Source organism: Sphaerodactylus townsendi, linkage group LG02, assembly GCF_021028975.2.
Source record: "Sphaerodactylus townsendi isolate TG3544 linkage group LG02, MPM_Stown_v2.3, whole genome shotgun sequence".
Classification (NCBI taxonomy): domain Eukaryota; kingdom Metazoa; phylum Chordata; class Lepidosauria; order Squamata; family Sphaerodactylidae; genus Sphaerodactylus; species Sphaerodactylus townsendi.
This window is the reverse complement of record NC_059426.1, coordinates 10096826-10120546: the sequence shown is the minus strand read 5'-3', so window position 1 is coordinate 10120546 and position 23721 is coordinate 10096826. Positions and strand designations below refer to the sequence as shown.

The 23721-nt window shown below is 45.7% G+C and overlaps 1 protein-coding gene across 1 annotated transcript in view; it reads right to left on the bottom strand.

Annotated features, from left to right (window-relative positions):
• COL5A2 (collagen type V alpha 2 chain) overlaps positions 1–18181 on the bottom strand; it is a 140779-nt gene extending 122598 nt beyond the window's left edge. Inside the window, exons 1-5 of the mRNA XM_048483707.1 lie at positions 18168–18181; positions 15797–15829; positions 13118–13150; positions 11667–11720; positions 2455–2562 (exon numbers count right to left, since the gene is read on the bottom strand). Coding sequence (XP_048339664.1) covers positions 2455–2463 — 9 coding nt within the window. The 5' untranslated portion in view covers positions 2464–2562; positions 11667–11720; positions 13118–13150; positions 15797–15829; positions 18168–18181. The remainder of the gene's footprint in view (positions 1–2454; positions 2563–11666; positions 11721–13117; positions 13151–15796; positions 15830–18167) is intronic.
• Positions 18182–23721: the final 5540 nt, after the last annotated feature.

Here is a 23721-nt window from a genome sequence, read left to right as displayed (position 1 = left end):
TCCCTTTCAGCTTCCTGCGACTATCCCCTCATCTTTGCGAAATTTCCGTTTCTGAAGGCAAATGTAATCTACATTAGTAGTTGTCACTTGTTCGCATGCAGAGATACTGAATCTGACAGCATTGTGGTCGCTGTTCCCTATCGGCTCAACAACACTGACTTCCCGCACCAGGTCCTGGGTCCCACATAGAATTAGATCTAGGATCACATCTCCCCTGGTTGGTTCTACAACCATCTGCTCTAAGCCACAGTCATTTAGCATATCCAGGAATGTTCTCTCCTTACTATGACCTGAACATGCATTTTTCCAGTTTATGTGGGGATAGTTAAAATCGCCCATTACCACGACATTTTTGCTTTTGTTGGCCTCTCTAATTTCTTTTTCCATCTCAGAATCCTCTTGTGCACTTTGGTCAGGGGACGATAATATATTCCTAATGTTAAACTTTGCTTCACCCCTGGTATTGATATCCACAGTGCTTCTGTAGAGGAATCAGCTCCCCCTGCATTGTCTATTTTATGTGACACTATGCTCTCTTTGATGTAGAGGGCCACCCCACCCCCAATACGCCCTGTCCTTCCTGTAGAGCCTGTAACCTGGGATAACAGCATCCCACTGGTTCTCCTCATTCCACCATGTCTCTGTGATGCCCACTATATCAATGTCCTCCTTCAAAACTCTGTACTCCAGCTCCCCCATTTTAGGTCGAATGCTTCTACTATTAGCATAGAGACACTTGTATACTCTGTCTCTGTCCTTAACCTGGGATTTATGTGTTTTGCCCTCTAGCCTTTTGTAGACACTATCACTTATCACATTGCTATGCTCCTCGCTTGTATGTGGTTGATTTAGAAAAACCTCTCTGTGTCTGCATCCCCATGGACTCTGTATTCCGAACCGAAGTCACCTCAGCTCCTGTCGGCTTTCCCCCAAGGATCAGTTTAAAAGCTGTTCTGCCACCTTTTTTAACGTTGAGCGCCAGCAGCCTGGTTCCTCTTTGGTTAAGATGAAGCCCGTCCCTTTTGTACAGGCCTGCCTTATCCCAAAAGGTTCCCCAGTTCCTGACAAAGCTGAAACCCTCTGCCTTACACCACCTTCTCATCCACGCATTGAGACCCTGTATCTCCGCTTGCCTAGCTCTCCCTGCGCGTGGAACAGGTAGCATTTCGGAGAATGCCACCTTGGGGTCCTGGATTTAACCTTTTTTCCTAGCAGCCTAAATTTCGCTTCCAGAACCTCCCGGCTACATTTCCCAATGTCATTGGTACCAATGTGGACCACAACTGCTGACTCCACCCCAGCACTGTCTAACAGCCTATCTAGACGAAGCGTGACATCCGCAACCTTTCGCACCAGGCAGGCAAGTCACCATGCGGTCATCACTGTCACAAACCCAACTCTCTATATTCCTAATGATCGAATCACCCACTACAAGGAGCCCCCCACCTCCCCGAGGGGTATCCTCAGTGCGAGAGGATATCTGACCACCAGCTAAGGAAGGGGTCCCATCTAAGGGAGCATCTTCCACCACCTCAGACTGGCACCCTCCGTCACCCAGACTCTCATTCTCCATGACATCTGAAGAGATGTCACCTTGGGAGTGGGACCTGGCTGCTAGGTCCCCGAAAGCCTCGCTTGTTGCCCTCTCTGCCTCTCTCAGCTTCTCCAGGTCTGCCACCTTGGCTTCAAGAGAACGCACATGTTCCTTGAGTGCCAGGAACTCATTGCAGCGAGGGCACACCCACGACTTCTGCCCTAGTGGCAGATAGTCATACATGCGACACTCAGTGCAAAACACTGGAAAGCCCCCATCCCCTGCTGGCTTCCTGTCTTCATATCTAATTTTGTTTAGATATTCAAATACTAATTTTAATTAGTGCCTCCCTCTTAAGGTTTCTATACCTTCTACTATCCCTTAAAATATGTTTTATTTAGTAAAACACCTGCGCGCGCCGTTAGGCGCGCGCCGCTGGTTCCAGAGACTAACTGAAAAGATTTAAAAATGTGAGAAGCCCCACCCCTTCAGCACTAACTGAAAAGATTTACAAATGTGAGAAGCCCCACCCTTCAGCAGCTTCCACCAATCAGCAGCCCTAGGACAAGGAGAAAAAAAGAGAAACCCCCTGTTTAAAATACACTGTTTAAAAGATGTGGCTTTGAGAAAAGCCCTCTGTCAAGCTCCTCAGCCCTTTCTGGCCCACTGCTGTCCTCCACTGCTCCTCTTCTCTGAGGAATCAATCCTCCCCCAGCCATGCCACCATGGGAGGGCGCTCCTGTCGACAGAAGCCCGTGCCACATGCACTGGCAGATACAGCCCCCCACCATGGGGCTTTTACTCTATCCATGTGTTTGATCTTCCCTTAGTAAGGAATGTGGTGGTTTGTTGGAACCACTCCCACCCTCGATTGCAAGCCCATCAGCCTTCTTCTTACACCTGTAATAGAGGGCACTTACTCTGGACATTCCGTCAGGTCCTGTGGATGGTTGCCCAGGAGGCCCGGGGTCACCAGGTTGTCCTGGTATGCCAGGTTCCCCATCGATTCCAGGAGGACCACGAGCACCCTAAAGAAAGAGGTCACATGAATCAACAGAGGTGCTTACATGACAAGTACACAAAAATGAGATTATCAAATAATTGAAGTAAATAAAACATTTCAGTCAGTCTGTCATTGTTCAATGCATACAGCCATAGGTCATAACAGTGAGAAAACACAACACACACACACATACGTACGTACACATATATGTGTGTATATGTTGTGGTACTCTTTGGGTATTTCCCCACTCACAAGGATCCCCCCCCCCCCCGTGCCGCACGCTGCTCTCAGTGCGCAGCATCCCTGGTGCCGCCCGGGCGTCTGCGCGGGGTCATCAAAAGGAGCCATTTTCTCCAGCGCCAGGGATGCCGCGTGCTGAGGGGGCGCGACAGAAGCAGCGTCGGGGCGGCTTAGCTGTCGCCGCCCCTGTCGTGGGGAGCGCAGGGGGCCCCCGCGCTACTTGAGGAGAGTGGGGAAAGGCCTTTTAATACTTTAATTTTTTTCCTGCAGCAGCCATTTGGGGGCAGGCATTTTGTGCCCTTCACAGTTCACAGGGAAACACAGCATTTCCTGTGCAAACCATGCCGCATCCTGACGTCAGGATACCAGCGATCACTGGATGGCCCCGGCACCTGCTGTGCAAATGGCGAGACAGGCAACACAGGTCCATTTAACCTGTTTGTGTTGCCTATGCAGAACGGGCCATGGTGAGTGAACTCCTCAAGGAATAACTCTCCACAAATGCAGAAGTGCAAGGCTTCCAGGTTATGAGTGTAGCGGCCGTCAAGGAAAGCTGTTTGCACAGTCTGAAAACGAAGGGCTGTGTAGAAGGAGGAGGAGGAGGAGGAGGAGGAGGAGGAGGAGGAGGAGGAGGAGGAGGAGGAGGAGGAAGAGTTTGGATTGATATCCCCCCTTTCTCTCCTGCAGGAGACTCAAAGGGGCTGACAATCTCCTTGCCCTTCCCCCTCACAACAAACACCCTGTGAGGTAGGTGGGGCTGAGAGAGCTCCGAGAAGCTGTGACTAGCCCAAGGTCACCCAGCTGGCGTGTGTGGGAGTGCACAGGCTAATCTGAATTCCCCAGATAAGCCTCCACAGCTCAGGCGGCAGAGCTGGGAATCAAACCCGGTTCCTCCAGATTAGATACACGAGCTCTTAACCTCCTACGCCACTGCTGCTCCTTTCTTAGACCCTTCTAAGATTGGATGTGGTAATATTGTTCAAGTATAGAGATCGACCATGATCTTTCTTAATAAGGTTGCACCAAGGTGAAAATTGAGATTGAACTATTACTAATCTATCTTTGGATGTATCACACCGGAACAGGCATTCATGAGTAGTAAAACAGAGAATAGCAAGTTTCAATGTACCACTGAATATAGAACTCTAAGAAAGAATATTGTTGACAAGTTTTGAATTTATAACGTGCTTTTCTCAACCACAAGGAGTCCCAAAGCGGCTTTAAAAACCCTTCCTTCATCACGACAGACATTGTGGGGGCGGGGACAAGCTCTCAAACCGCAATCCCCCCCCCCCACACACCCCTACACATTCACTGGCTAACAGAGTACTCTAACGTTTCTTGAGATGACTTAAGGAATATCAAGTTTAATTTTAAAAACATTTGCTTCGCAAAAAATTAAAAGAGGTCTTTTTTTCAGTTGCTTTTTTTATTTTTGGTTTTGCCCTCCCTTCCCTTTTTCCCTTCCCTTCCCTGATTGGTACTCCCATCTCCATATTAAATTGTTAAGGGGCACCAACTGACATTTAAAAATTGTTATTTTCAGAGTTAATAAGGTTTCAATTATACTAGGCCTTTTAAATTGATTTTATAACCTTGATGTTAGCTGCCCTGAACCTTTGTATAGCCAAGAAAGGGTGGGATGAGAATCTAATTAAATAAAAAAATAAAATAAATGTACATTGTTGAACAATGCATGTAAAGACGTGGAAATTGTCAGAAGGAATATCCACAACGCTGCTCCTACAATGGAACTCATGCCATATTGGCATTTTCCATGCTAAGCAAGAGGGGAAGGTACACACCAAGGTGAAAATGAAGAAAACTTGTACCAACAGGCTACAATAATGACTTCAAAAAAAAAATTAGAAGCAATTTGCTTCTAAGTAACCAAAGTAATTTTATAATTTTACAAACAGTAACCAAATGTTTTGGAAAAATTGTTTACATTCTCCCATTGGAGTAATATATATAAACATAAGTTAGAATGGCACGGCAATGTAATCTGAATATAAATATAACAGCTAGCCAGATTCTAGATAATTAAACCAACTGGCCTCGTTAAACTTCACGGAAAGGCAGGTCAGGGTTTTTCAAGGACATTTCGAGAGGACATTTCGAGAAGCATAAGAACAAATCAATTGCAGAGTGTTGTCCTCCCTGATTGTAACCATTATTATACTTTGAAAAACCCACAACAGTCTTGTAAAGTTGGTCAGGCTGAGAGAGAGGGACAGATATGAGGTCATCTGGTGAGCCTCAATGGCAGGGGCACGAAGTGATCCAGTGGTCAGTCCAACCATTACACCATGCTACTTTTTCTCCCTCAAACTAGTATTTAATTCACACCCATGCACAGATCCTTTTCATTTTAGTGCAGGGGCCTTCAAACTATGGCCCTCCAGATGTTCATAGACTACAATTCCCATGAGCCCTACCACTTGGCCATGCTGGCAGGGGTTGATGGGAATTGTAGTCCATGAACATCTGGAGGGCCATAGTTTGAAGACCCCTGTTTTAGTGGAACACGTACAAAAAAAAGGGAAAAAAAGAAACCCTCCCTGATTAACAGTGCTCATGTTTTAAGCTTTGAATGGTCAATAAAGCTTAGGTTGTATCCCTTACCCCAATAACTGAGGGGGGGGGGGGACCTCAGCCCTTACATTTACAGTAAGATTCTTCTAGACAACAACAGAATTAACAGTATGTTCCATGAACTTTTTTATTATGGAATGAAAAATGGTTAGCAATACACGGAACGGATATGTAAAAAAAGATGTTGACGAAACTGCTGATTCGTCAGATTAGGCAATGCATACAGTGGATTTCACAGATCTTTGATGGTTTCCCATAAACTAATTTGCCAGTTTTTTTCTAAATCCTCAGGGGCAGAGCAGGGACAGACGTACACCAGTCTCTGTTTCCATTTATCCCAGCCCAAATTCAGAGGGGCGTCTCAAATTCCAGAGGACGCCATCCCAGATTTATACTGGCCTCGCTTTGCACAACTGTTTCTCGTGAGTCATATATTAAAGAAAGCAAATAGGCTTGGAAGACGACCAAAGTGGAGATGCGGAGGAGGAGAAATAGGAGGAATATTTCATTTCTCTGTGAAATCCAACATGACTGGATACATGAATATGTAGCCTCGTGCATTCACGGAACTCTGCCTTTGAGAGAATGAGTCAGCGGTTGAATCCATGAGAGCAGGAGAAAAATAAAGAATTCTTCCACTGGACCAGAGGGGAGGAGGAAATCTAGGCAGGAGGACGAAGAAGAAGAAGAAGAAGAAGAAGAAGAAGAAGAAGAAGAAGAAGAAGAAGAAGAAGAAGAAGAAGAAGAAGAAGAAGAAGAAGAAGAAGAAGAAGAAGAAGAAGAAGAAGAAGAGCTGTGGAGGCTTATCTGGGGAATTCAGATTAGCCTGTACACTCCCACACACGCCAGCTGGGTGACCTTGGGCTAGTCACAGCTTCTCGGAACTCTCTCAGCCCCAACCACCTCACAGGGTGTTTGTTGTGAGGGGGGAAGGGCAAGGAGATTGTCAGATTTGAGTCTCCTGCAGGAGAGAAAGGGGGGATATAAATCCAAACTCCTCCTCGTCGTCTTCTTCTTCTTCTTCTTCTTCTTCTTCTTCTTCTTCTTCTTCTTCTTCTTCTTCTTCTTCTTCTTCTTCTTCTTTATTGCCTGCCAACAGAGGAGGCCTATTGGGTGAATTATGTCCTCCAAATGCTGGATTACAGGCAGTATTTTGCAATAAGTCACAGTGTTCCAGTTTTCAAGGATACTTTCAAGTCTCTGGGTCTCCTTTCTCTGTTTACGATAACACTTTTTCCTCTTCTTCACATAACACAGGTATGACACTGTGGATAGTTTGTTGATTTATGGCATTAATGCGTCCTTCACTAGCCAGTTGTTATTCTTTTGGGGTAACAGGGCTGCCTTCAGGTCATCCAAGGAGTCCATTATCCTATTAAATCTCCACCTCTTTTAGATCATGCAACCTGTGAACTAGCAGGCAGTGGGCTTAACCCTTACTGGCATATAAAAGAATGGACTGAAGTTATGTAATCAATGATGGTATTGATGATGATCCATTGATCCATGGTATTGATGATGATCCATGGTATTGATGATGATCCACTCATTGATCCATGTACTGCTATATAATGAAGAATTTAAGATGTATTCAATGATTCTGCTTTGGTCAAGGGGCCAAAATTAACCTTCTCTTTATTCCACCTGTCAACCCTGGAGTCTTTTATTTGGTCTGAGGTTTCTGGTGACCTGACCATGAGTTGCAGATTGTGACTTCAATATCTTGCCTTGAAAATGCTTCGGAGTTGCTTGGGCTGGTGGAAAATATGTTGATGGTTCAACAAAAGTACTTTGGAAAGCATCTGTAAATATTCCTTCAGCAACTCAGGCTTTAGGGCTGTCTCTGTCTCAACCTTCTCCACATCCCTGGCATCACCCATTGGGTACTCATTAAAGAACTCAGGATGGCAGAGGTGGCCAAAAATTGCACTGGTCGAATTCTGCTCTCTTTCCAGGCTCTTAAGAATTCCGCTACAAAGCTCAGCGGCTCACCTTACACCAATCACTCTCTTCAGTCAGACCTACACCACAGGGTTTTAATGTGAGCCTCCAATGGCAGGAGGAACAGATCATATAATAGAATAAAATGGAAATTCTGTCCCTTAGAGAAACCCGGCAGGTTAGTTAGCCCTATTCAATATCATGTGAGTCTCCAATCTTTTTTGAGCCTGTGGGCACCTAATAGAACTTTATTGAAAAAGACCCTCGCCATTTCTTATATCAGTTTCTTCCACAATGTAGCCTATGTTTAAAATAAGTAGATGCTAAAGGAAGTCACAAGATGGCAGCAAAGCACACTGCTGTTCTTGCATTATTAACTCGATGCCTAAAACAGATCTGGAAAACATTACTGTCATTCGAACTCCCAAATCAAGTAATCAGCTGATTTGCTCTGATAAAATATATGAAATCCAGCACACACGCAGAGAGACTTCTTTTCGCCTTTACTGCTCCGCCAGGATTACTAGTTCATAATGCTTCCGTGACAGCAGAAACAACCAGGAGAATTCCCTTTATATGCAATCCAAACAGCTTTATTTAAACCTAACATGGTTTGTAGGGATTATAAGTGGTTTGTGAACGCAGGAGTCAGCCTGGATACAATGCCTAGGTCACAGTTTAGGAATTACTGGCAAATTGTAGATTTTAGTGCAACTCTGGTTCAAAGCACTGAAAACAGGCATTTCCTAAAATTTGTAGATACAATAGAATTACAACATTTGAAAGTTTTGCTTTGTAAATAGGGGTGCCCACCAACACCTCACTTGGCACATCCCAAATGTTACCAAGCAAGCAATTATTTGCACACAGTGAGACTGCTAATTTGCTGAGTCTACAGTATATATACCCTTATGGGACTTTATCTCAGTAATGCCCCAATGCACTTTCAGTAATGCCCCAATCAGAGGTGGGATCCAGCAGGTTCTCACAGGTTCCCGAGAGTAGGTTACTAATTATTTGTGTGTGCCGAGAGGGGGTTACTAATTGGTGATTTTGCCATGTGATTTTTGCCTTAATTACGCCCCTCCTCTCAGCAGTAGCGTGTAGAACTTGAAGCAGTCTAGCAGGAGGTGCACCGGCGTGTGTGGCAGCCTGCGCCTGTGTGCATTTGTTTCCCGCCCAAGGACCGGCACAGCGGCTGCGTCCTTGCCACAGCCCCGCCCAGGAATGCCCCAGCCCCGTCATGCCCGGCCATGCCCCCGTCATGCCCCTCCCAGCCCCATTTGCACTACGCCACAGTTTGAATCCCACCACCATGGGAACCTGTTACTAAAATGTTTGGATCCCACCACTGGCCCCAATGCACCTTCTCTCATAATTACATCCATGAGTACTAGTAACACTTATACAATTGTTTCCCTAATCTCCACAGGGATACATATTAACTTAATACTGAAAACCCTGCATGAGCAACTAGCTTCCAGACATGTTCTGGCTTCGACGAATCTTCGGAGGCTCATGAGTGCCTAGTATTTTCACTGTTGGTCAATATAAAATTGTTCTTATAAAACTCAAGTTGGACTTCATTTTCTCTGGTGGTGACTTCAGTTGCAATGTCCCTTTTTATTGCACATACATGGCAAATGTTTTCAGAAAGTGTGTAAGGCTAGGTAGGTTTTTTCCCAGAGTAGCTTCTGATTGGCCGCTGAAAATCTGATTCACTATGCAGATTAAAATAATGTTGTTCGGATATCAGCTGCCATGACAGTGTTGGTTTTATTCTGTCTCTTGCTTCCTCATCTTCACTGCAGTTAGACAACCTTGGGGTACAGCTCTACCTCCCCGGGCAGCCATTTTGTAACTACACTTACTACCCTGTCTCAGAACTGCAAAGGTGCCCACAGGCTCAAGAAAGCTGTGTAGTAGTATGTAGGAAACTGCCATATTTAATGGATGCCTTTCAGATTGTATCAGGCCTAACAGATTGCTCTGTAGCGGCTGCATGGTGAGATTGCAGCTGAATTTGGACACCCTGCTTAAAGCACACTGTATAATCATGTTTTCAACTTTCTTTCTGCAACTATCCTTGTTATAACAGTTTAGAAATTAAATTGGTCGTCTCAGTGGTCTTGAGTTAGAAGAAGAAGAGTTTGGATTTATACCCACCTTTCTCTCCTGTAAGGAGACTCAAGGTGGCGGCTGAGAGAGTTCCGAAGAACTTTGACTAACCCAAGGTCACCCAGCAGGAATGTAGGAGTGCGGAAACACATCTGGTTCAGCAGACAAGCCCCTGCCGCTCAGGTGGAGGAGTGGGGAATCAAACCCGGTTCTCCAGATTAGTATCCACCTGCTCTTAATCACTACACCACACTCACTCTTGCGTAGTTTGAATATCAGCTGCCATGACAGTGTTGGTTACTGCTGAGGGAAGGATTCGCTCCAGAGAAGAACGACTTTTTTGTACTCCTCCCAGCTGCATCCCAAAATTCTCTCCAGATTCCGTTTCTGGAAGTCCTCTGTTCTCTAAAAGCAGCATTTCGGGAGTTTTCTTAGGGCTGGGGAGGGAGAGGACAGGCAGGGGTTGCCACCACCTGGTTGGGAAATTCCTGGAAACTTTGGGGTGGAGCTGGAGGAAGGCAGGTAGGCTACAGATCTCAGCAGAGATGTGATGCCGTAAAGTCCACCCTCCAAAGCTGCCCTTTTCTCCAGGGAAACTGATCTCTGTGCTCCGTACAATAGTTATAACCCTGGGGAGATCTCCACATCCCAACTTATGGTTGGCAACCTTAGGAAAGGTAACAAAGGTCAATTCCGCACTTGAGTTATCGACCTAAGTTCGAGCTGCATTCGACCTAAGTGCTCCGCACAACCACTGGGATCGACGTGGTTTTGTACCAGCTTCGCCCCGTGTAACGGTCGAATTTCCGACTCCAGTTGGGAACTACTGCTTTTTCAGGGAACCACGCTCGAACTCAGCTCGATTCCAGTAAAGTGTGGAATCTCTGGTGCCAGGAGGCCCCCATTCAGCCAATCACAGCTGAGTGTTTCGGGCATGCGTACAGCTGGCCAATCAAAAGACGCCACCTTCGTCCCTTCATTCCTGTGGCAGTCTTTTTTATAACATGTGTGGGGGTAGACGGAACATGGCCGTAGAACAGTAGCCAATCGGAACGGAGCGGCGAAGAGGCACAGGATGATCACGCCCTCCAAGCTGGGATCAAGCTGGTTGCAGCAGGGAACAACAATGGCTTCGACCTAGGTTAGTACCCTTCTCAGGGAACTGGGTCGAACCTGTTTTACTTGTGTGCGGAATCGCCCAAAGTCACTCTCCACTAAAAAAAATCTTTTATCAAGACAATTTTTGACCAGAAATGCCTCTTAACAGTGTTTACTGCCTCACCATGGGCCTTTGTGCACTTCAGTTTTCAGTATGGCTGTGTGCTTGAGGGTGGGGTCTCCTCACATTTCCTCGTTTACATGTGAGGAGCTGCCCCACTGTGTCCCCTGAGCCTAGCTGCCATTTTGCCCGGCTTCTGCTTCTCCTGTTTCTGGGTTCGGGTGTTGGTTTGCTGCCTATTTCTGAACTTTACAAAAAGGCCGTTCCCTTGATCTTTCTCTCTTTGGGTGGATCAAAAGTCTTTGAATTTTAAAAAGGAGCCCTATCGATCCATTGGAAATGCCAGAAAAATGGATCTTGCTGGGCTGCGTAAGGCAGGGAGGAGCGAAAAAGCCAAACAACGCAAAATGAATACTGCTCTGTTCTGCTTTTCCTGCGCAGGCAGGGGGAAAAAAATCATGATTTGTGATTTAGGAAACCACAGGGCTTCTCTAATCTGCGGAGCAATGAGTTCTGAAGAAAGGGAAAACCTGACCTGTAGATAATGTACGCTTGACCCAAAGAGAATAAATGTGTGCAAAAGGCCTATAGTTACTTTGACACAAAGCCAGTCAATTTCCATAGGATTTATTCTAAGAATATATCCTTAAGACTTCGAGCTAAATTGTTTTTATGTTTTAAAAAATACCGTACAACTGCACTTCTCCTCCATTTTCACTGAACAGCCTTCTGGGAGACTTAAGAATCACCTTCACCTCCAGAGTCGTGTTTTAAGAGGCCACATTTTAAAATGGTTCCATGAACACCGGACTTCAAAAAACAGAAATCACCAAGCACAAATGCATGACTCTAGGGAATGCGCCTGCAAGATTGGAAACTATGTACCAGGACATAATTGTGGGGAAAATGTAGGCGGTCCAATGCAGAAAATGTTATAGCCGCTCTAAAACTCCTAAAGTTTTAGATATTATCCAGTATTTCAAGTAAAGTTATCAACAGAATGTTTAACAACTTACAGGTCTTCCTTTGGGTCCTCTCGTTCCTCTTGGTCCCTGTGATCCTGGAGGTCCCTAAATCAACAATGAGAACATACGTTCACACGCTGTTTTGAAATGCTGTAATGTCACAGTTCGGAAATCAAATTTAGATAACTTTGTTCAAGAAACGTGACGCAAAAGCAATCCTCACTTTTATCTGGTACTCTGTGGCAGACGGCAGCTCAATGGTGGTTTTCAATCAGGATTCTAAGGATTTCTTTGCAAAGTATCAGGGTTTGTCAATAAGAAAATGTTACCCAAATGAGGTTTGCTCTATGGTAAAGATCTTACCATGGAACATGAAGCCACAGTGGAGGACTGTGTGCATTTAGATTATTGTCTTAGTTCATGCATGGCAAGGGAGAAATCCCAGAAGTCTGATCAGTTTTCTTGAATGAAACCAGCTGATCAATTACGGATGAGGCTCCGGGCATACACTGGGAGCTGAAGCGAGTTAGGGCAAGATTCCTTGTCCCAACCTTCTTGCTCCTTGCTCCACATTAGGAGCGGAGGAATGTCAGGGCAAGGAGCAGGGGATGGGTGCCTGGACTAGCTATCCTGCCGCAGGATTGCCAGGCCAGATCCGGAACCAGCGGGTTGCTTGAACTGGTTAGCCCACAGTAACCTCACCAGGCCAGATCAGGAGCAAAGGGGGAGGTTACTTCAGCTGGTTTGAGGACCTCATAAGCCAGTGGTGGCGAACCTTTGGCACTCCAGATGTTATGGACCACAATTCCCATCAGCCCCTGCCAGCATGGCCAATTGGCCATGCTGGCAGGGGCTGATGGGAATTGTAGTTCATAACATCTGGAGTGCCAAAGGTTCGCCACCATGGTCATAAGCCCTTTCAAGGGGCCAGATCCTTCAACTATCTGTTATTCAATCAACATTCTCCACTTCAGGTGGGAAAAACATTACATGACATCACGCACAACAAAATCCAGATGGCTGCCTTTTGTCAGAAAAAAGCCACCTCAAGAGGAACAGGAGAGTTGGGTGTGTGTGTACAAAAAGGACTTCATATTTTCCCTCTTCTACTGTAGTTCTTCCAAAAGCGGCTATCAACACCTCAGGCATCCCAGTGGGGTTCCAGATGTGCGTTCCTTCTTCCAAACACACACTTGGAAACCTGACAAGGGAGGAAGCCGCAAGAAACAGAAACTCACAGAAAACTACGCCTCGCCGGATAAAAGCGTAAGGAGACACAGTGAGAAATGAAGACAGAAACGGGCATGCTGTGTGACAGCTCTCCCGTGCAGAAACCAACAGCGCTCATCACACGGACATGTGCTAGGCAGTAGCAGAAGAATGTGGCAATAAAGCAACCGCTGCATGCAGATCTGGGGAAACGGAGGCTGAAGACATCATAAAAATGTGGCTCAGGGCTAGAAGCATCTTCGGCATTCTTCAAAGGGTTGGAAATTACTTACAGCTGGTCCAGCTCGTCCTCTTATACCAGTAACCTACACGGAGAGAAGAAAGGCGGTGTTAACAACACAGCAGGACTCAATAATCTGAATTGTGACAGCAGTCAAGAATCTGTCCCTCTGGGACACGCTAGTTTCCAGGGGCAAAATGCACCCCTGAGTCCACCATGCTGGTACAGCACCATTTAACTATCATCTAATGGGACTCGCTGTCCCTCTCTCCTGGGGAGGATTTTAAAAATGGGGTTGGCCGGACGCCTTTGATTACTCTTATCGCTGTTTTAAAGATTTTAGCAACTTATTTATAATTATATTTTATGTTGTACACGGCCCAGAGCCCCTCGGGGATGGGGCGGTATAAAAGTCCAATCAATCAATCAATCAATCAATCACATTTGCTTTTTAAAACTTTTTAAACACCCCATTCATTTGACCTTATTCATTTGCACCAGACTAGAAGAATTTCCTATGGCTGAGGCATTATAAGATTTCACTCCAGCAGAATTGGGCATGATTGGCACAGACCAATTACGTACTGCCAGCATTCCCCGGCCTTGCCCCGCTCTGGTACAAAAAAAGACGCCAGAAGTGCTCTTGATTTTTCCGGGGAAAGCCAGAAGCACGCGCAGGGCAAGAGGGAGTGCCTCAGGACAAGAAATCTTTCCCCGGCGCACCTCCTCTCTTGGTGCACCGCAAACAGGAAGTGCGTTGGGGCAAGATTCCGTGCCCCGATGCACTTCATGTCCCACCACGCGTCACAGTGCCAGAGGGTAATCGGCCACATTATATTATACTCTTTAGGAGGACATGACTTTGTGTGGAAGACCTGGGTGCCAATTGAAGCAACGACAATTGGCCTTGTTCATAAAAAAGTTTTATAATGTCAATTTGTTATCTGGTAGTGAAACACTGTATTACTGTATTGCTTTTGACCCCCAAGGGAGGCCAATTGATTTTAATATGTAATAAATACATAGGTGTAATAAATTTGTAATAAATACATATGTGTAGTCAATACATATGTGTTTTTGATATTTAGTAGTTTTATATTTAGATGCCTTTAAACAACTTCTTGGCCTTTTAGATACTTAGGTCTTGCTTTATTTATTTATCTGTTGGTTGGTTGGTTGGTTGGTTGGTTTTGATATACCGCCCCATCCCGGAAGGGCTCTGGGTGGTGTACAGGTCAATAAAACACAATTTAAATTTATGTCTCAGTTAAAACCATTCCAAACAGACACTCCAACCTTAACTCTAAAACATTTCAGATTCCACGTCACTGCTCATCAGGGCGGCTACACAACAAGTGTGGGGCTCCAAAGATGGAATACGGAGGTACAGAGGATGGCACCCTCAACGGCTGGTCTCTCCAAAAGCCCGGCGGAATAACTCCGCCTTGCAGGCCCTGAGGAATTGTTCTAGATCCTGCAGGGCCTGGATGGTTGGGGGGAGAGAGTTCCCCCAGGTCGGTGTTCTTTTTGTACACATATAAACACATGAAGCTGCCTTGTACTGAATCAGGTGACCAATCTGTCAAGGCCAGTATGGTCTACTCAGACGGGCAGGGTCCCAGGTAGAGGTCAATTTACTTGACTTGATCTCTTCAACTGGACACATGGGGGATTAAACCTGTACTCTTTTGCAGGTCAAGCAGATGGTCAGCCACTGAATCATGGCCCCTCTTAGTTATTTCTTTGGTACTTTTTCACCTCACACTTCCTCTGAGGAACTCGGGGTGCTATACATTGTCCTCCCTCTCCTTTATTTTACCCTCACAACAATCTTCTTCTCCCGCTCCTAACAGATGTGGGACTCCTGCTATGTGCAGCTATTTACGTTATCTCAGATGAGAGTCAGGGAGGGAAAATGTGAGGCAAGGTAGCTCCAGAAGCAGTCTAAGAGGCAGAAAGGCTGCCTACACACAATCCATGATTGTGTCTAAATCAGACCTGGGCATTATATGGCCCGCGGGCCACATCTGGCCCGCCGGATGACCCTGACTGGCCCCCCTGCCATGCTGGGGAGTGAGGCGTCTTTGAAAGCCCGGCAGAAGCCTGTTGCCTTGGCTGCCGGCTTCTGCGGGGCTTTCAAAAGCGCCTCGCCCCCCTGCCTTTTGGCCCGGCCCTCCACAATATTTTCTGTTTCTTATGCGGCCCCATGGAAAAAATAATTGCCCACCCCTGGTCTAAATCAACCATAAAAGGACGGCTTTCATTCTGCAGAATCTCTTCCCAGCACTTGTACAGCCGGGTGACAATCCTCGATCTTCACAACTTCTTGCTGCTGGCAAAAATCTAATGCTGCTAAAATGCAGATGAGGTGGCTAGCTGTCACACTATATACTATATGAAAAGAAGAAGATGAGTTTGGATTTACACCCCACCTTTCTCTTCTAGAAGGAATTTCAAAGTGGCTTGCAAACTCTTTTCCTTCCTCTCCCCGCAACAGACACCTTGTCAGGCAGGTGGGGCTGAGAAACTTCTGAGAGAACTGTGACTAGGCCAAGGTCTCCCACCAGGCTTCATGTGGAGGAGTGAGAAAATCAATCCAGTTCACCAAAATAGAACCTGCTGCACATGTAGAGTAGGAAATCAAACCCGGTTTTCTTGAGTCCACAGCTCTTAACCAGTACACACACATGCACTCTTATAAGTGAAGAACAAATCATAAACAAAAACTTACTGCTGGCACAATTCCAGGTTCTCCCTTTTGACCCTGCAAAATATAGGAAAAAAAGTTATCTGTGATGGCAGGATATCATATTGTATTGATGAACATTGGTGAGGAAAATGCTCTTCAGGAATTTACAATTCAGTCTAAAGCAAATAATGAAACTTATTTGGATCCTGCTAGCTTGATCCCTCCTTTGTAGCCATTGGCCCACAAGGCTTTGATCCACACAATCCGCAGTGGACCCTTTTAGAAGAAGAAGAAGAAGAAGAAGAAGAAGAAGAAGAAGAAGAAGAAGAAGAAGAAGAAGAAGAAGAAGAAGAAGAAGAAGAAGAAGAAGAAGAAGAAGAAGAAGAAGAAGAGGAGGAGGAGGAGGAGGAGGAGGAGAAGAGGAAGAGGAGGAGGAGGAGGAGGAGGAGGAGGAGGAGGAGGAGGAGGAGGAGGAGGAGAAGAAGAGGAGGAGGAGGAGGAGGAGGAGGAGAAGAAGAAGAAGAAGAAGAAGAAGAAGAAGAAGAAGAAGAAGAAGAAGAAGAAGAAGAAGAAGAAGAAGAAGAAGAAGAAGAAGAAGAAGAAGAAGAAGAAGAAGAAGAAGAAGAAGAAGAAGAAGAAGAAGAAGAAGAAGAAGAAGAAGAAGAAGAAGAAGAAACATCCTAAAAATTTTTTTGTACCTTCAAAACAATGGCTTCTTGGAGAACAAAAAGTCAATTAGCATCCAGACTAGGGGCACCAAGCTCCAGGTGGGATCTGGAGATCTCCCAGAATTATAATTGATCTTCAGACTACAAAGGTGCGGATGATGCCCAGACAGAACGGGACGTATTTATACTTTGGTGATCGGCTTGAAGCTTGCAAAGGCAAGGAGCCCCACGGTTACTTCGGGCAAGGCAGCATCTCTACATATTGGCTGAAGAAGTAGGAGCTTCTGTCCTATGCAACAGGGCAAAACAACTGGGAAACCAGTCTAGTGGAATCTAGTGGGCTTTAAGGAAATCCTAGTCTTGTGTTGACTCTCCAAGAATTTCATTTCTTTATCCTTTGAGTATTCTTTACTGTTATGCCATTTGGATTCTTCTGCGTGATATTACCTGTTCATATATGTTAGCTACACTCTATATTAAACCTTTTCATGTCTAATTACACAGTACATTCAATGTAGCCAGCAGTGTAGTATTCTACATACTTTTGTCTCATTTGGTTGCATTGTACTGGCTCTTGGGGTTTTTTTTTAGGTAAAACAAGTACCCACCTCGCTGGGGATAAAGTGTACATGACTGGGGGAAATAATGGCAAACCACCCCATAAACAAAGTCCGCATAGTAAATATTGTAATGTGACATCATCCCAGGGGTCAGTAATGAGCCAATGCTTGCACATTTTTACCTTTAGCAAATAAGTATTACCCTATTGGGAATAGAGGTCACTTCCATGAACTAGAGTTGCCTGCTCCCGTTTTGGAAATTCCTGAAGAATTTTTTTTGGGGGGGAGACTCTGGGGAGGGTGGAGTTTGGGGAGGGGATGAAGCTCAGCAGAGATGTGATGGCATAAAATCCACCTTTTAAAGTAGGGGTGGCCAACCTATGGTGCTCCAGATGTTCATGGACTAAAATTCCAGATGTTCATGGAACCTGTGGTGATCCAGATGTTCATGGACTACAATTCCAGATGTTCATGGAACCTGTGGTGATCCAGATGTTCATGGACTACAATTCCAGATGTTCATGAAACCTATGGTGCTCCAGGTGTTCATGGACTACAATTCCAGGTGTTCATGGACCCTATGGTGCTCCAGATGTTCATGGACTACAATTCCAGGTGTTCATGGAACCTATGGTGCTCCAGATGTTCATGGACTACAACTCCAGATGTTCGTGGACTACAATGTCCATGGACTACAATTCCGATCAATCCCTGCCAGCATGGCCAACTGGCCGTGCTGGCAGGGACTGATGGGAATTGTAGTCCACGAACATCTAGAGCACCATAGGTGGGCCACCCCTGCTCTAAAGCTTCCTGTCCATCCTGGGAAACTGACCTTTGTAGTTTGAAGATCAATTATAATTCTGGGAGATCTCCAGATCCCACCTGGAGCTTGGTAATCCAAGTCTGGATGCTTATTGACTTTTTTTTTTCCTCCAAGAAGCCTCTGTTATTGTTTCGAAGGTACAAAAAAAAAATTTAGGATGTTTCTGACATTTGTTCCTCCATGAAAGTGAATTTGTCACATAAAGTCAGAGAAGAGATATTTATGCCACCTTTAACAGCCTCCTGGCACAACGTTGACAGGCTTTATAAAGTGCATCCAATAACAGAGGGAAACTCATTTATGGGACTGACAGAGGGCACCGAATAAAAAGGGCACTAAATAAAAATGACAGGACTTACCTTCCTCCCTCTACCTGCAAAAAGAGAAACAAAGAAGCACAATGAATGGCCACAGAAGTTTCCTTCTCTACACACAACATGCAAGTGGAATTGTCGCATATTGACACAGAGCGCAATATTAACACATGAATTCAAACAACATCACAGGCTAAGCGACCATTAGCTATGCCAGCGGAGGGTGATTCTGTGCCTCTAAATCAGAGGTGGGATCCAGCAGGTTCTCACAGGTTCCCGAGAGTAGGTTACTAATTACTTGTGTGTGCCGAGAGGGGGTTACTCATGGGTGATTTTTCCATGTGACTTTTGCCTTAGTTACGCCCCTCCTCTCAGCAGTAGCGCTGAGAGGAGGGGCGTATATGAAACTGTGACTAGCCCAAGGTCAGCCAGCCGGCGTGTGTGGGAGTGTACAGGCTAATTTGAATTCCCCAGATAAGCCTCCACAGCTCAGGCGGCAGAGCAGGGAATCAAACCCAGTTCCTCCAGATTAGATACACGAGCTCTTAACCTCCTACGCCACTGCTGCTCTCCTTGGCACAGGGATTCTACCTGGCCCCCTGTGACCAAATGGTTCAGAAATGAAGGAAAAAGTTTCTGCATTAAAGAGGCGCTCGACTCTGTCTTGAAATGAATAATTAACACTGCTGTCCCAGACAGAATCACAGCTTTCTAAGCCCTTTGACTTCAGCAGATGCAGAAGGGGAAAACTCTGCGTAGGTTTGCATTGAAAGAGAGTTTGCAGTATAGGGCTCAGGCTGCCACAGAGTTGATTTTCCTCTGCCAGTGCCACTCATATGTCCCACAAACTGCCTGTGGATCATACCACGTGCTTTTCCATCTGGCCGTTACGGAGCTGCACTGAATAAGAACACATAGATGTGTGTGCGTGGGAGCAGCAGTGGCGTAGGAGGTTAAGAGCTCGTGTATCTAATCTGGAAGAACCGGGTTTGATTCCCAGCTCTGCCGCCTGAGCTGTGGAGGCTTATCTGGGGAATTCAGATTAGCCTGTGCACTCCCACACACGCCAGCTGGGTGACCTTGGGCTAGTCACAGCTTCTCGGAGCTCTCTCAGCCCCACCTACCTTACAGGGTGTTTGTTGTGAGGGGGGAAGGGCAAGGAGATTGTAAACCCCTTTGAGTCTCCTGCAGGAGAGAAAGGGGGGATATAAATCCAAACTCCTCCTCCTCCTCCTCCTCCTCCTCCTCCTCCTCCTCCTCTTCTTCTTCTTCTTCTTCTTCTTCTTCTTCTTCTTCTTCTTCTTCTCCCTTGTCATTCAACTTTTTTGCCATCTGCCTTTTGGGAGGGCTGTTTCTTCTGTGACACATTCATATTATACACCATTTTATGGCCTTTATGGGCAAGCGATGCAAAAAACAGGTATCTGAATCATAGAACAGGATCATAGTTGGAAGAGACCACAAGGGCTATCAAGTCCAAGCCCCTGCCATTTAGAAAGACACAATCAAAGCACTCCTGACAGAGGACCATCCAACCTCCAAAGAAGAATTAAAGACTTTCACGGCCGGAATCACTGGGGTGCTGTGTGGTTTCTGGGCTGTATGGCCGTGTTCTAGCAGCATTCTCTCCTGATGTTTCGCCTGCATCTGTGGCTGGCATCTTTTCAGATCCTCTGAAGATGCCAGTCACAAATGCAGGCGAAACGTCAGGAAAGAATGCTGCTAGAACACGGCCACACAGCCCGGAAACCGCACAGCACCCCAAGAATTAAAGACTCCACCACCGTCTGAGGCAGCCAATTCCAGTGTCAAACAGCCTGTACCATTGGGAAGTTCTTCCTAATTATCATATTGCCATGCAATTTTGTTAATACTGTCCCTTTCAAAGAAATCATAAAATGGCACTTTGGAACAGGACTGGAGTCATCCTGAAATCCTAAAATATCCCTAATGCAAAAGTATTTCCTGAGCTCCAAAAAAGGTTGTCAAATGATCAGACTTCTACAAGCCAGGTCTGAATTTGTCTCCCAGAAGACAGTTCTGCCTTATATTGTCAAAGACTTTCATAGCCAGAATCACTGGGGTATGGTGTGGTTTCCAGGCTGTATGGCCGTGTTCTAGTAGCATTTTCTCCTGATGTTTCGCCAGCATCTGTGGCTGGCATCTTCAGGGGAATTCCTCTGAAGATACCAGCTACAGATGCAGGTGAAACGTAACATAACGAAAAACCGCTTAAACCAGCGATGGCGAACCTAGGGCAAGGGTGCCAGAGATGGCACTCAGAACCCTCTCTGTGGGCACATGCAAACAGAGTGCCCCCTCCCACATATCTAGGCTGGTCTGGGCTGCTGGGCTCGATTATTAGCATTAAACCTAAGACTGAATTTTGAGAAAGCAGTGTAGGTAACCCTGTTAAGCGCTGTTAAACCCCACTGATTTTCATGCAAAAAACTAAAGCGCAATCCTTTATCTGGGAGTAAGCTTGGTTGCTGACAATGGGGCTTGCTTCTGAGTAAACCCTCCTAGGGTTGTGATTCACCAGTTGGAAGAGTTGCACGGTTGCTGCAAAGCAAAGCCATCGACTACCACCAAGTTTACTCCTGAGTAACACACGCCTCGGAGCCAACTGTTTTTTCTAAACGAAAACCTCAGTATTCAGGTTAAATTGCCGTGTTGGCACTTTGTGATAAATAAGTGGGTTTTGGGTTGCAATTTGGGCACTCGGTCTCAAAAAGGTTCGCCATCGCTGGCTTAAACGATTAACTGTTCACCCTTCCAATCGAGCGAAAACCCGATTAAGCGCGCTGAAACGTTTATCTTTGCAAACGAGCGAACCTCAGGTTCCCGCCCCAAAAAGGTCCTGTCCCAACACAGTACGCCAGCCAATCAGGAGAGACCCACAAAGGAGATCGCGTGGTCGTGGGGATTGCTACATTTCTGGAATTCAAGGTAGGCCTACATGTCTTCGGTGAATACATGCTGCGGTGGGGAGGTTGAAAACCCAATGAAAAGGTGTGATTTCTTTACAAACTTGGTTTGATCTAGATAGAATTTTCCCATGGGGAATCGACCTTGGTGTTCCTCAAATACTTGATAAGAATCACCCCCTTCCCACTTGGACAATGGCACAAAAGGTATAAGGGCTTAATTAGACAAAATTATAGTGAGAGTTTATTATTGTTATTATTATTATTATTATTATTATTATTATTATTATTATTATTATTATTATTATTATTATACACATAACAACACACCACAAGTGTCTGGAATTCATCTCTGAATATCGAGTCCTTCCCAAGGACCTAGGATATTAGAGGCATTTGCGTAGAATATGTGCAGTTCCTAGAAGTGCTGCTTTCTGCAATAGGTGGACTGATGTTCTGTCCAAGTTTAGGCTTTCCAGATGTTTTTCAAGATTTCTTGGGATTCCTCCTAGAGCACCGACTACTAGTGGGATTACTGTTGTTCTTTTTTGCCACAATCGTTCAACTTCAATTTGTAGGTCCTTGTATTTTGTGATCTTTTCCAGCTCTTTGTCCTCTACCCTGCTGTCAACTGGCACAGCAACATCTATGATCCAAACATGTTTTTTCTCTATCATTGTTATGTCTGGGGTGTTGTGTGCCAGGTGTCTGTCTGTCTGTCTGTCTGTCTGTCTGTCTGTCTGTCTGTCTGTCTGTCGTTGTTGTTGTTATTATTATTTAAATTTAGTATACCGCCCCATCCCCGAAGGGGATGCCTTTCCTGAAAAGTAGCTCTTCTTGAAAACAAATGGTTAACAATTGCATATAAGTGAGTGCAGACTTGGAGAATCACTTGCAGATACTTTGAAAGGCGTGTTAAAAACAATTCAACGTGTCACCAGTAGGTGGCAGGCAAAGCAAGCTAACAGCCAGATATTAGCCTTGCCCAGCTGACAAAGTAAGGCCCGAGGATTCCGTGCGCATGGACTTATTTGGGATCAGGTTCGCCTTGGATTCCGACATGCCGCCAAAGGAATTTCTCTGAGCAAATTGTCTTCCCAGCTCTGAGAAGGAAAATAAGCAGTGTGCCTGTGGTTTTAAAACAGACACTTGCAGCGGCAACTTGGTGCCTGTGCGGGTGAACGAAGCTGACATTTGAAAATTCACATTCCCTCCCTCGGAGTCCTACCCACTGGCCTTTCGCCAAGATGACTAACTCGCAGCTCATGAAAATAGCTGTTCAGATGAGGCATGGGAGAGAGAGAAGAACAGCGCTCCAAAGAGCATATTCTCTTTTTCATAATATCCTCCAGCAGCGGGATATTCTTATAATGATGTCTTCTCTCACACACTCTCTGTCACTTCTGAGTTTCGACAGCGTCCTTTCTTCAGGACTGAGATGGCCAACAAAAAGTTCTGCTTCGTGCACATATGAAATTTCAGACACACACTTCGGTTTGGGGCGTTCTTTCTCTTTCTTCACGCATGGGGGGGGCGCAATGTTTTCGCAGCGCTTTTCAAAGCAGAGTTGCATCCTTCATTTCACTTGGAAGTCGATGGGTTTAGAAGGGTGTAGCTCTCCTTAAGAGATTACTCTCGGCCCTTGAAACAGACCCAGAATGCCTCTGACACAGCCCTAAGCAGCAGAGTTGGAAATTTCTCATGCAACATGAAATGACCCTGGTTTCACATTCCCAGATCCTCTGACTCATCCTGACATTTTGCAAGAAAATTCTTCCTTGCAGTCAAAGAAAGAAGAAGAAAATACTGGAAGAAAATACTCCCCCCTCTGCAGCCTTCTATCTTGCAACCCTTTTGTTTGACCTAAAGTCCTTAACAGCTTCTCATATAAAAAATTCCGACTCCTGGAGGCACCGTGGGACTAGCAAGGAATGCCTCCCCTTCATCTCAGTTGTTCAGTCTATTTATCATCGATGGAAAAGGGAAATCCCTTGACACAGACAGGAAACCAAAGGAATGGGCATTTCACAATATCCTTTTCCTTTTGAAGATCATTATTTTAAGGATTTCAGAAGAGGAGGAGAAGGAGAAGGAGGAGAAGTTTGGATTTATTCCCTCCCCCCCCTTTCTCTCCTGTAAGGAGACTCAAAGTGGCTTACAAATTCCTTTCCTTCCTCTCCCCACAACAGACACCTTGTGAGGTAGGGGGGGGGGGGCGAGAGAGTTCTGAGAGAACTGTGACTGGCCCAAAGTCCCGCAGCAGGCTTCATGTGAAGAAGAAGAAGAGTTTGGATTTATATCCCCCCTTTCTCTCCTGCAGGAGACTCAAAGGGGCTTACAATCTCCTTGCCCTTCCCCCCTCACAACAAACACCCTGTGAGGTAGGTGGGGCTGAGAGAGCTCCGAGAAGCTGTGACTAGCCCAAGGCCACCCAGCTGGCATGTGTGGCAGTGTACAGGCTAATCTGAATTCCCCAGATAAGCCTCCACAGCTCAGGTGGCAGAGCTGGGAATCAAACCCGGTTCCTCCAGATTACATACATGAGCTCTTAACCTCCTACGCCACTGCTGTTCCAGGAGCGGGGGAACAAATCCAGCTCATCTGATTAGAGTCCATCACTCTTAACCTCTACACCATGCTGTGGAAGGAGGAGGAAGAGGAAGAAGAGGGGG